Source organism: Chiloscyllium plagiosum, unplaced genomic scaffold (genome assembly GCF_037043375.1).
Source record: "Chiloscyllium plagiosum isolate Xiang-an unplaced genomic scaffold, Cpla_swu_hap1 HiC_scaffold_33, whole genome shotgun sequence".
NCBI classification, from domain to species: Eukaryota; Metazoa; Chordata; class Chondrichthyes; order Orectolobiformes; family Hemiscylliidae; genus Chiloscyllium; species Chiloscyllium plagiosum.
In genome coordinates, this window is record NW_028270171.1 from 30,578,295 (window position 1) to 30,592,507 (window position 14,213).

The 14,213-nt window shown below is 40.9% G+C and overlaps 1 protein-coding gene across 5 annotated transcripts in view; it reads left to right on the forward strand.

The window, feature by feature from the left end:
• Nucleotides 1-14,213, forward strand: part of LOC122542343 (SUN domain-containing protein 2) — a 126,931-nt gene that overhangs the window by 36,298 nt on the left and 76,420 nt on the right. For 4 of the 5 annotated variants that reach the window (XM_087978407.1, XM_043680018.2, XM_043680021.2 and 1 more), the window contains exons 4-7: nucleotides 4,776-4,999; nucleotides 5,739-5,894; nucleotides 11,030-11,098; nucleotides 13,617-13,710. In XM_087978407.1, the coding sequence (XP_087834533.1) occupies nucleotides 4,776-4,999; nucleotides 5,739-5,894; nucleotides 11,030-11,098; nucleotides 13,617-13,710 (543 nt within the window). The remainder of the gene's footprint in view (nucleotides 1-4,775; nucleotides 5,000-5,738; nucleotides 5,895-11,029; nucleotides 11,099-13,616; nucleotides 13,711-14,213) is intronic. The other variant, XM_087978408.1, reaches the window with a different exon arrangement.

The following is a 14,213-nucleotide window of genomic DNA, read 5'->3' on the forward strand; positions in this document are numbered from 1 at the left end:
ATTGATTGTAGGAGGGCTTCAGGTATGTGGATCATTGGGCTGTCCATGGCGGGTGGGACGGGTTGTATCTAAACTGGAAGGACACCAATATCTTACAGAGATTTGCTCATGCAACTTAAAAGGGTTCAAACTTGTGTGCTGCGGGGGACAGGGAGCCATAATGGTAGGTGAGCAGGTAAAATAACCAAGGAGGAGTCCGAGACTAAGCTAAGAGGAAGAACCAACAGAAAGAGTTTACTGAACACAGCAGGACTGGTTATGTGAGGTGCATTTGTTTTAATATGAGGAATTTCATATATAAGGCAAATTAACTTCGAGCTTGGATGAATATATGTATAACTATGATGTAGCTATTACAGAGAATTGATTGAGAGTGTGGGGCTGGAAATGCATAGCAGGTCTGCGAGAGGGGCAAGACTAACAGTTTAATATTCTGGGATTTAGATGTTTCACGTCTGATACAGAGAAATGTAAAAGAGATAGGTGAGTTGCAATACTGAGGGAGAATATCTCATCTGTACTGAGGGATGGTTCATCCAGCAAGGGCAGAATAGGAAGAGTGCAATCATTTTGAAATTGTATTACAGGCATCATAACAGCCAGGGAGTGATAGAGGAACAGAGAGGTCACCAGATAATGGAAAACAACAGGTGGGGGGGTGATTTTTAACTTCCCTGATAGTGACTGGGAATCACCTAGGGGCTTGGATGGGGGTGAAATTGTTAGGTGTGTCCAGGACAGTTTATTTGAAACAATATGGAACTACTCCAATTAGGGAAGGATAGTACTAGACCAGATATTGGGGAATAAGCCTGGCCAGGTGATCAAACTTTCAGTGGAGGAGCAGTTTGGGAATGGTGACCATAATTCTGTAAGTTGCTTATGGATAAGGATATGAGTCGTCCTCGGGTGGAAGTATTTAAACTGGGGGAAAGCTAACTACCACAATGTTGGACAGAAACTGGGGAATGTGGATTGGGAGTGGCTGTTTGAGGGTAGACCCACATCTGTCATGTAGGAATCTTTTAAAGGCCAGTTGATTAGAGTTCAGGACAAGTATGCTCCTGTGAAAATGAAGGATCAGGATGGCAAGGTTTAGGAATCTTGAGAGCAAGAGAAATTTGAGTGTGTAGTCAAAAAGAAAAAGGCGGCATACATAACATTTAGGAAACAGAGGACAAGCAGCCTTCGAAGAATATAAAGAGAACAGGACAGAACTCAAACAAGGAATTGAGAGCTGAAAGGGGCCAGGATTTGTCTTTGGCAAATTGATAAGAGGAAAATCCCAAGGATTTACATATTTATATACATAGTAATGGAGTAAGAAGGTAGCTAGGGAAAGGGTAGGTGCACTCGAGGACAAAGCGAATTTGTGTGGATCCAGAGGAAATGGGTGAGGTCTTTAATAACTACCTTGCATTGATATTCAAAAAGGAGAAGGATATGTTGGATGGTGAGTCTCAGGAGGGGTATATTGATATTAAAAAAAAGGTGGTATTTGGTGTTTTGGAAAGCATTATGTTGGCAGGCCCCCAAGACCTGATGAAATCCATCCCAGAATGCGGAGGGTGGTAGATGAGGGAATTACTTGGGCCCTGTGAAAAATCCTAATATCCTTTCTAGTCACAGGGAGATGTCCCAGAGGATTGGAGAATAGCCAATGTTGTTACTTTGTTTAAGAAGGTCAATAGGGATAAGTTGGGAAGTTACAGACCAGGAAGCTTTGCATCAGCAGTAGGGAAGTTATTGGAGAAAATTCTTAGGGATAGGATTTAGTTACATTTGGAAAAATATGGACTTATTAGCAATAGGCAGCACAACTCTGTGCAGGCAAGGTTGTGTCTTACAAACTTAATTGAATTTTTTTTGAGGAAGTGATAAAGATGATTGAGGCTAGGGCAGGAGATATTAACTAAAAGAAGTTTAGTGAGATCTTTGACAAGATCCCTCAAAGCAGGCTGATACAAAAGGTGAAGTCACATGGGATCCACAGTAAGTTGGTAAGATGAATATCAGAGTAACTGAGTCATAGAAGACAGAGTAGTGGTGGAAGAATGCAAGTCCGACTGGAGATCTGTAAGCAGTGCTGTTCTATTGGGATCCGTGCTGGAGATCTGTAAGCAGTGCTGTTCTATTGGGATCCGTGCTGGAGATCTGTAAGCAGTGCTGTTCTATTGGGATCCGTGCTGGAGATCTGTAAGCAGTGCTGTTCTATTGGGATCCGTGCTGGAGATCTGTAAGCAGTGCTGTTCTATTGGGATCCGTGCTGGGACCCTGGAGATCTGTAAGCAGTGCTGTTCTATTGGGATCCGTGCTGGGACCCTGGAGATCTGTAAGCAGTGTTGTTCTATTGGGATCCGTGCTGGGACCCTGGAGATCTGTAAGCAGTGCTGTTCTATTGGGATCCTTGCTGGGATCCGAGTTGTAATTCATATAAATGACTTTGAAGAGAATGTAGGTGGCTGCTGTATTGAACTTTAGTTAAGCTACATTTAAATATCAAATAATGTTCTGATTGCCACACTACCAGAATAATGTGAAGGCTTTGGAGATGCCATAGAAACAGTTTACCAAGATGTTGCCTGGTTTCGGGGGTACTAGCTATGAGGAGAGTTTGAACAAACTTTTTTTTATTGAACATCAAAGGATGAGGGACGACTTGATAAAAGTTGATAAAATTATAAGCAGCATGGACAGTCGGAGTTTTTCTCAGGTTAGAAAGATCAGTTATTAGGGGATGTAGGTTGAAGGTAAAAGGGAGTAAGTTCAAAGCAGATGTGAAAGACAGGATTTTTTTTGCACAATGGGTGGTAAGTGTCGGGAATGCAATTCCAGAGGAGTTGGCGACGACAGATACAATAGCAACATTTAAGGGGCATCTTGACAGATACATGAATAGGCAGGGAATAGCAGGACTGAGTAGAGGCCAAAGTTTAGAAATGCATCGTGTTGGTGCAGTCGTAGTGGGCTGAAGGGCCTGTTCCTATGCCGTACTTGTTCTTCTTTGTATCAATGTACCAGGACCTGATGCATTTGTTACAACATGTTAAACCCTTCTGCTAATTAAACCAAACGCACAGAAAAGCTCACCTTACCTCGCCTTGTAATCTGTTAAAGTATGAGTGACTGAGAACTACCCAAAATTCCACTATTTAACAAAATATATCAATTGTATTTTTTAACTCTAAAGTGAATATTAAACAACAACTATTTTACAATTCTCAGCCTCCTTTCTCTTAAACATTTGTTATCTACCTCCCACTTTATAACAATGTACTGATCCAATAAAGCCCCTATTAAATTTACAGCAACTCCGTTTTCAAAACCAGACAGCGGCTGTTTTCTCCGGTATCAATCTTCCTCTGTTTGTAGATCTCCATGGGTCATCTTTGGTCTTCTGCTGCAAAGATGTTTCATTCGAGAAAGATATCTTTGGTAGAGAGTGTAGTGAATAGCAGTCATTCAAATAGCAGATGGTTCTTTCTGGCTAACTGTCCAAAATGCCTGCTTTTTATACCCCAAACATCAGTTTGTCTCATTGGTTCAATGTTGTCAAAACAGTAACATTCAAATTTGGCTTTTAGTATTTAAGGGCATACTTTAAACTGCTGTGAAAACAACTGCTATCTAGGTTACAGCCAAAATGTTACATCTTTCAATTTTTCAGCACACTTTGTGACGTGACAGTTAAGTGCCAGCTTTCACTCTCTCTTAAAAGTACAGTACACGCTTTCAACTTCATAACACATTCAAAGATTTTGAAGGAAGTGAGAGTAGCAATTGCAGAATCATTGGCCATAATCTTTCAGCCTTCCCTGGACTTGGGGAAGCTGTTGGAAGACCAGAAAATTGCCAACATTTACCATTGTTCAAGATAGGCTCTAAGGGTAATGCCAACTGTTACAGACCGGTTATTTTATCTTCAGTGGTTGCGAAACATCTAAAAACAATTATACAAGATAGAATTAGTAGTTATGTGGAACAAAGTGGATTGATTAGGAAGGGGAATTCCAAAAGGAAAATCGTATTTAACTAACTTGCTGGAGTTTTTTGAGGTGGTAACAAAGGGTCAATGAGGGTAATGCTGTTGGTGTGCTATTTCCAGAAGGTGTTTGAGAACGTGCCACAGAACAGATTTGTGAGGAAAGTTATAAATTATGAAATAAAAGGGACAGTAGCAACACTGATACAGAATTGGGTGAATAATAGACGGTAGCGTATTGATCAATGGATATTTTTCAGGCTGGAGGAAGGTTTGCAATGGGATTCCCCAGGTTTTGGAACCCTTGTTTTTCCTGAGATATATTAATGATCTCAATTTTGGTGTGCAGGGGAAAATTTCAAAGTTCGCAGGTGACACAAAATATTGGATGAATTGTAAACTCTGAGGAGGACATTTTGGAACATTTCCTCAATGCTCCTAATAATAAACCTTTGCAGTATCCTTATTGTAGTCACTAGTTCTCATTCTGAAATTTGGCTAATTTAAGAGACTGTGTTTGCTCGAGTTCCAGATCTATTCAAAGGGCAGGATGTCCTCCAGATTTCTGGGCTAGCTTTCCTCCTCGCATGACCAAAATCAAATTAACAGACCAGACCATAAATTGTTCATATTTTATATGGGATTTGCCTGCTGCATTTACCTTCATACCAAACTTGATGAATTTTAAAATATATTTTAAGGAGGAATTTCTAGATACTCTATAAATATGTCTGTTTTTCAAAAGTCCAGGTGCTGACCTAAGGGCTTAATGAACCTTTGTCTTTTTTTTTAGGATATTCAAGAAAAAACCAAATGCTAAACGCTCAGGGCTCACGCCACGCAGTACTCCTGTGCCTAGCATGAAACGCTCAGTATCCAACAGCTCCGTGAATAGCCAGTGCAGCCTCGCCAGCCACATCAGCAGCGCTTCTATGCTAAACACCTCACTGGCTCAACAGATGAATAACGATTCTTACTGGCAGGAGCCTGAACCAGACCCTGAAGCCGAGCCTACTGGTATGTGTTCTGCAGGGGAATATTATTCTTTCAGAAACCCTTGCTCCAGGGACTAGTAACTGTTGAGGGGCCATTATAATTTGCTTCTGTCTATATTACATTGCAATTTAAATACCATGAGAAACTTTCCAGCAGCTTCAACATCAGGTTCTAAGCTACAGTTCTACAGTTCTTGACTATGAATAGACTCAGAACCATTTAATGATTCAGTGCAGCCAGAGGACATTCAGTTCATCCAATTAATCCCAGTCCATTGTCCAGAATCCTGCAATTATTTTGCCAATCTTAACCTTCAGCTATTAAATCTTCCCTTAACCTTCTCTAAAGAGCCTCCTTTAACCTTTTCCCCATCTTTGGTTTCTAAATCTGATTTTGAAGTTCTTCATGTTCTTTCACTTTTAGTTAGTGACTATTTTAAGACCACATTTCTCCCATGATGGAACCTGATTTATATATTTTTTTTATAAATCATTTCCGGTGATATTTGGGAAATGGTGGTGGAAAATGGTGTGGTATTCCTGAAATGTAATGCCCAGGTTGTGAATGTGTAGAAAAACCTAGCTATACAATTTTAGATTTTGGGGCCACCTTTAACGAAACCCACCAGGTAGAAAATGTGTGGATTGGGGACTGACTGAAAGATGGGAGAGATTATGACTTCTGCTATAATGATTTCCCTCTTTCTGTTTAATAGAATAAGCTTTGATCCGTTATCTGTTAAAATATGTCCGTCCAACAGGTGGTGACCCACCTGGCTTCGAGGACAATTATGGGAGGCTGTCTGCAATGGTAAGGAGACCAAATGGCTACAAGAGCAGTACCCTGTCAGCTCCACCTTCCTCTGATATCTACACATCATCCACTTCTGGATACTCCTCTGAAGATGAGCAGCTGGGTAATTGGATGTTGAACAACTTTTCTTCTCTATTCCCCACATCCTGCCACCGTCCATATTCCAACCCTGTATATGCCATTGATGAACTTCAGAAGGGTCACAACATGGAATCAAGCCATAATGTGGGCTTTGTAGATGAACTTGGTGTGGCGACAGGGTAAACTTTGTTGAGCTGGGGGGGATTGGGTTATGTTTGGACTTTTAAGTGGTTAAAAGGAGCTTGAGTGGTCTCAATGTGGATTTAGTGTAGGATTTGGGGAGGTGGTTCTCTGGGTCTCTGAATGTAATTAGTATGAACTCACGGGATGTTAAGCATTGTTCATTACAGACATAGGTGAAACGTCTTTTTGTTTGCACACGGGATGTTGGCTGGCTAAACCAGAATCTACTGCCCATCTCCTAGTTGCACATGAAAAGGTGGTGGTGAGCTGCCTTCTTGAAACATGGAGTACACATGGTGTAAGAACACCCACAGGAATGTAATGGATGGAGTCCTGAGACTTTGAACCAGTGACAATGAAGGAACAGTGATTATATTTCCAAGTGAGCATGGTGGATAGCTTTGATGCCAACTTGCAGGTCGAGGGGCTTCTTAGCATCTGGTGCCTTTTATGGTTCTAGGTTGTTGAGATGCTTTCTGAGGAGCCATGGTGTGTCATGTAGATATTACACATTGCTACTGTTTTGTATGGATGGTGGAAGGAGTGATTGTTGAAAGTGGAGGATGAGGTTCCAATGCTTGTGCTGGATGGTGTCAAGCATCTTTAAATGTTGTTGGAGCTGCACTCATCCAGGCAGGTGGAATATATTCCATCACGCTCTCTTGACTTGTGTCTTGTAGAGTCAGGAAGTGAGTTACTCGGCACAGAATTCCAAGCTCCTAATCTGCTCTTGTAGCCACAGTATTTATGTGGCTGGTCCAATATGACTGGCTCAATGTTTAGTCGGTTGTAATTCCCTGTATGTTGTTGATGGTGGATTCGGTGTCAAGAGCTGATGGTTAGATTCTCTACTATCGGAGGTAGATATTGCCATCCAAGTACCAGACAATGTTACTTGATATTTATTGACCCAAGTCTAGTTGTTATCCAGGTTTTGCTGCACGTGGGGGGACACACTGTTTTTGAGAAGTATCTGAGTAGTCACAAACACCGCAACATTGTGTGTCAGTCAACATCCCCATTTCTGACCTTATGATAGTGGGAAAGGCATTGATGAAGCAGCTGAAGATGGTTGGGCTTAGGACACTATCCTGAGGAACTCCTGAAGAGATGTTCTGGGACTGAGATGATTGGTTTACAACAGCTTGGGGAAATGAATAAGCATGTCCTTGATGTTGGGTTTATAGACAGTAAGATGTATTATTTCAGACAGATAATTCCCAATGACCCTGATACTAAACACAGCGCTGATGGCTGTCAGCTTACAAAAAGATAATCCTACTGCTTTCAGTAATTCAAATAATCTTTGTACCTAACAGGTTTGGTTTCATGGAGTTAAGTCGTTTGAAATGGTGTAATAAAAATTTACAAGAATTGTTACAAGGATGAGAAACGTCAGTTACGCAGATAGATTGGAGAAGCTGAGGTCATTCTCCTTAGTGAATAGAAAGTTTGAGAGGGGATTTGATCCAGGTGCTGAAAGTCATTAGTCTGGACGGAGTAAACAGGGAGAAACTCTTCCCAGTAGTGGAAGGAGCAGGGGCAAAAGTGTAAGTTGATTGATGAATCAACCAGAGGCAGCATGAGAAAGAGCTTTTTAATGTAGTGAGTAATTAGCATTGGGTATGCACTGTCTCAGAGCTTGGTGGAGGCAGATTCAAGCATGGTTTTCAAAAGAGAACTGCATCATTATTTGCAGAGCTGTAGGGAAACTGGTTGTGGGAGAAGTTAGCACAGATGTGCAATCTGCATGGATATCTCTAGTGTTGTAACCATTATGTGATTCAATTGATTCTGCCATTTCCATACTTTTATTTACAGTATTGAAGGTATTAGGTGCCTATGTTGCCTAAATAGTCTTTTCATATCTTCGAATATGATTGTGAAAGTTTATTAATCTTAGTATTTCAAATTTCTTTTTGATTTTCTTTTTGTAACTTTTTTTCTTGCTGTTTTCTTAATCTCTCTCCCCTGTTATCTGGATTATGCATTTTGCAGTTCTCCTGCCCTGTCCAATAATATATGTACTGATCCTGATCAAAGATAAATTTTCTGAGTACGTTGCATTAATTATTGCAAAATCATTTGACCAGTTACCAGTCATCAGTTCCTGTCTCATACCATTTAAAGTTAGTTCTAGAAAGCATAGCATCTTGGTCACAGTATTAAGTATTTTCTTTTTCAAAACTAATATTGAATGTAATCACCATTATGATCATTGTTACATAAACGTTCCCTCCGTTAGATGTCTGACTAAATCTGATTGATTACTCAACATAAATCTCGTCCAAACTGCCCTATTAGTTTTAGAACATATTGCTGCAAAAGCCTATTTTGAATTAATACCTTTCTGATTAAGCTATCTGCTATTCCCAATTTTTAGATTAAAATTCAACTTGAACTCTTGAACTCCAATTTCAAGAACTTTGCCTTTGCTACAAGCTTCTCTTCTACTGAGTTAACAATGCTCCTACATCATTGTTGACAACTCTTCTTTATGAGCTTTTGCCCGAAACGTTGATTTCGAAGCTCCTCGGATGCTGCCTGAATTGCTGTGCTCTTCCAGCACCATTAATCCAGAATCTGGTTTCCAGCATCTGCAGTCAGTTTTTACCATCTTTATTGCTTTAAGTCCAGTTTCATTACTCAGATACGTCCATAAATTACTGATTGCCTTTAGGTATTCACATGAAGCAGAAAGAGGCCATTCAGCTCTTTTATGTTTGTACTGTTATTTAATCAGAACCATGATGATCATCTGCCTCAACTCTACTTTCCTGCTCAATACCTGTAGGGGTGGCCTGTATATGCTGACACCAAAATGGCCCATGTTTTCTCTCTCAAAATGGCCAACAGGGTTACATAGAACATGGCAGCCTGTCCCAGTATTAAAACACTAAATGGCTGAAAGTAAATAAAGATGAACAGCCTGTTTCAGACAGTTTTGAGAAGAGTATGCCTACAAGACAAGTAATGGATCCCAGCCACATCGATGAAAGGATAATTGTCTCAGTAAATGAGCCAGGTGTGAGATACAGCTCATTAACTCCCTAAACAGCTTGGGGGAAAAACAGCTAAAATTATCTTATAGCAATTTAGTTTTTAGTAATAACTCAGAATATTTTAATAAAATGTAGTTATGATTCTCTGAAGAATCTTTAGGGGTAATTTTCAATATAAAGGTAGATACATATAGCCAAAGCATAATACAAACATTCAGGGAAAACCATTTAAGCCTAGATGTGAGGTTAATTAGCTTTAGGAAACACCACCTCTTATGCCCTGAACAAAATAGATTGTCATTAATGGGCTGTGAACAAAGTGCTAACAGTAGAAGTAGCTGTATAACTTTACACTTTGACTAACTTTATAACAGAAATCAACATTACAAATCTTATAGCAAGTAGTTACAACTAACTGGTTATTTGTATTTTACATATATAATTAGGACAGTGGGAAATGTAAGCGGAGTAAACTGAATTTGATAAAGGCAGCACATTGAATACAATGAATAACGGAATCCAAGCTGTCCTTTTTGAGATAAACCAGCCTGAGACAAATCCGACAGAGTATAGCTCGTAACTTTGGAATGTGTATGAATAGGATGTGTAGGAAGAGGCCTAGAGATTATAGTGTCTGTTAAATACTATAAGATCATGGGAACTTGGAGCTGTCCATAGGAATGCCCAAGATTGATTAGGTGTCTCAGAGGATTGAGGGAGTATACAGAGTAAATGGGAAAGACATAGTGACCACGTTGTATGTGATCATTGGAACTCAAAGTGTATAAGAATACTGGTTTTTTTTTTCCACGGTAAAATCAGAGTGCGCCATTGATCTCTCTTCTGATCTGAGCTGAAGATTAAGTGAATAACCGTGTTTGTATGTCAAGGCCAGATCTCGGGAAGATCCTTTGGCCCTCTCCCTGCATTCTCCCTCAACCGGCTTCCGCTTGAATAAACATCTTCCACTTGCCTGAATCCTGCCTGCCTCCTGAGCCTTCATGCCTGGTCAGGAGTTGCACTCCTACAATACCCACGTCCCTTGAATACCTCCATGTCCAAAAAAAATTATCAATCTGTGCCTTGAATCAATTGAGCATTCAGAGTAGGAAATTAAAGATTCACACCTGCCTGAATGAAGACATTTTTTTTGTCTCCATCTTAAACGGCTGATCTTTTATTCTGAGACTATGACTCGTAGTTGTAGAAATCCAGCCAGGGACAAATAGTTTATTAGTATCTACCCCATCAATTTACACATTTTAATATACTTTCCATTCTTCGAAGCTCCTGAAAATATAGGTCAATTGTATTCATACGCATCTCGGGAAGCTTTGTTGCATGTGTATTTTTCCTTGGGGATGGAGGACATTACTGCATGTAAAGTAAAACTCGAAACTATGGATGCTGGAAATCCAAAACCCAAAGCAGAAATTGCTGGAGAATCTCAGCAGATCTGGCAGCATCACTGGACTTGAAGAGTTAACTCCTTTCTCTTTCTACAGATGCTATCAGACCTGCTGAATTTCTTCAGCAATTTCCGTTTTTGTTTGTGTTGCTAGGTGCTTGATGGCAGGCTAAGACACAATAGGCTGAAGGATCTCTTGTGCTGTACAGCTTTATTACTCCATGCATGATGTACAGGCTAGAAGGCCAAAAGGCCTACTCTATTCCCTAATTTGTATGTTGATAGTGAGTGACATGAGCAAAACGTTAGTGAGGCAAGAGGTTTAGGAGACTTTTTGAAGCAGAGGATATTGAAGCAGGAAGTAGTTTACAATGAGGAATAATTGGTTCAGGTACTGTTGCATCCTTTAAGAAAAAAGGTGATAGGTGTTTGAAACAAAGGAAGAGCTCTGTGGGATTAGTTTAAGCATACTTTAGCAAAGAGTTGACGCCTTCTGTAAACTTTTAAGATTGCATGAGAAGTTTGTATTAGTAAGATTGTCTTTTCCTTTTTCTCATTTTCCAGGCTTTGTACATTCAGCAACAGCTTCTCCCATTGCCAAGCTATGGAACTTGATCTTTGAGCTCTCTCCAGGTACTGGCAACATTTCTTCCTACCATTTTAAAAAATATTCCCATCAAGTATCCTCCATTTCAACCCAACAAAATGGATCTCATTTGGTGGAACACTTTTCTTTCCTCAAATTCAAATGCAATGACTAACAGTGAAATAACTATGCAGAGGCTGAGATCCCATCTCAAACTCGCTCTTTATTTACACATGAACAGTCCTTGACTTTAGTACTGCCTCATACAGAGTCAGAAACCAGAATGCCAGTTTCTCTAGCACTCACCCTTTTTAAATATCTGCCAAGGCTCCCTTAATTGAACCTGATTAACAGCTCCAATCTGGGAGCTCATATTCTGGCTGACTTCCTTACAATCACCACAAATGGGAACAATTTTTCATAATATTGTGCAATGCATCTGATTGGTTCTTAATATTGATTATGATAACTCTCAGTGAAAACGTCTAGCCCCTGTTATGCTGCAGGGACGGGCAATAAATGCTGGCTAGCCAGCAATTTTTAAAAAGTCTCTCAATTTTGCAATATCAAGATTTGTCTCTCCTTTGGGTGCCCATATGTGCCATTTAATGACGTGGTTTCTAAGTGTATGGAACTGAAATGACAAGTTAGTCCATAATCTGGGCACTGTTACCTGATCCCAACTCACATAACTGTATGGCTAATGCCATTGGCTTGAATGCTCCAGTTTAAAGCAATCAACATCATGTCCAGGTTTGCACTCAAAAAATTGTAATTCTATTACTCCCTGTGCAAAGTGTTTGCACGTGGGATGTGTAAACAGGACCGGCAATTCTTCTTGTGCCTACATGGCTGCAATCCTCAATTAGAGGGGAAGATGAGAATCAAAATTATTAGAACATAGAACATAGAATACAGCGCAGTACAGGCCCTTCGGCCCTCGATGTTGCGCCGATCCAAGCCCACCTAACCTACACTAGCCCACTATCCTCCATATGCCTATCCAATGCCCGCTTAAATGCCCATAATGAGGGAGAGTCCACCACTGCTACTGGCAGGGCATTCCATGAACTCACGACTCGCTGAGTAAAGAACCTACCCCTAACATCTGTCCTATACCTACCACCCCTTAATTTAAAGCTATGCCCCCTTGTAATAGCTGACTCCATACGTGGAAAAAGATTCTCACTGTCGACCCTATCTAAACCCCTATCTAAATCATCTTGTACACCTCTATCAAGTCACCCCTAAACCTTCCTTTCTCCAATGAAAACAACCCCAAGTGCCTCAGCCTTTCCTCATACGATCTTTCTACCATACCAGGCAACATCCTGGTAAACCTCCTCTGCACCCGTTCCAATGCCTCCACATCCTTCCTATCGTATGGCGACCAAAACTGCACACAATACATCAGATGCTGCCGCACCAGAGTCTTATACAACTGCAACATGACCTCAGTACTCCGGAACTCCATTCCTCTACCAATAAAAGCCAGTATGTCATATGCCTTCTTCACCGCACTATTTACCTGGGTGGCAACTTTCAAAGATCTGTGTACATGGACACCAAGATCTCTCTGCTCATCCACACTACCAAGTATCCGACCATTAGCCCAGTACCCCATCTTTGAAAGAAAAAATACAGTACAGAACAGGAACTGGCTCCGCAGCCCATTAAGCCTGTGCTGACACATCACACCTTTCTCAACTAAAAGGGTGGCATGGTGACTCAGTGGTTAGCACTGCTGCCTCTCAGCACCAGAGACCCGGGTTCAATTCCCACCTCGGGCAATTGTCTGTGTGGCGTTTGCACATTCTCCCCGTGTCTGCATGGGTTTCCTCCGGGTGTTCTGGTTTCCTCCCACAGTCCAAAGATGTGCAGGTTAGGTGAATTGGCCATGCTAAATTGCCCGTAGCGTTAGGTACATTAGTCATGGGTAAAGATAGGGGAATGGGTCTGGGTGGGTTACTCTTCGGCGATTTGGTGTGGACTTGTTTTTGCTGAACGGCCTGTTTCCACACCGTAGGGAATCTATTCTAATGTAAAAACCTTTTACCTCTGCACAGACCAAGTCTCTCCATTCCCCACCTGTTCATGTATCTGTCAGGATACCTCATAAACGCTATGTTGTATCTCCTTCTACTACCTCCTCTGGCAGTGAGTTTGAGGCATTTACCAACGTATGTGTAAAAGATATCCTGCCTGTTACATCTTTAAACTTACCCCTCTTTATCTTAAACCCAGGTCCCTTTGTAATTGATATTTCTTCCCTGGGAAAAAGACTCTGATTACCCATTCTACTCATGCCTCCTCTGATTTGGTAAACTTCTGTCAGTTAGTCAGAGATGGTCTACGGTATACAGTATCATTACATAATAGCCTGGGCACTTGTGGTAGAGTGGTAGTGTCCCTGCCTCTGGGACAGGAGACCTGGGTTCGGAACCCACTGATTTGGAAGATGTGTAATGACATCTGAACAGTTTGATTAGAATAAACTGGGCATTGTTAACGTCTTGGGAAGTATGAATCACTATTTTTCTCCTGACTATTTGCCTTCTTTATTAGGAAAGGCTTTGTCCATGGTGTACTGGTGGCTTGGTACAGCCTGGTACCAGTTAACAACTGCAGCTTCCTTGTTTGATGTCTACACACTGTCCAGGTGAGTGCCACTGGGAGCTGAGATCTTTGCTGCACTGTCTGTATTGAGTTGCCAAAACTGGAACTTGCTGATTCAAGACATCCCTGCTGAGCATAGCTGACGTTCACTTTATATAATATGGGAAACACCCTACTTACCCACTCCAATTTACCCAACATGCATTGTATGTAATGCAGGTACCAAAACACACAACATTCATTACCTAATTCAAGGCATCTGTCCACACACAGCCATGCATGTGCACGCACACTAGTTTTGTACTTCCAAGTTGTGAATTTTGTTGATTTTTTTTTAATTGCTCAAATTATTCAGATTACACAAGTTTATTGTGTAATCCAGATGGTGATTATGAGCACTGTTGTACTCCACTTTATGGTGGCTCGCACAATCTACTCTTGAGCCCTTGTTAGTAGGTATGCGTTATGATTATTGATGCATTGTTGGTTTGTTATTGGTTGGTCAGTGTTGTGTATAAATATGGGGAAGGAGATCTGTATCTAATA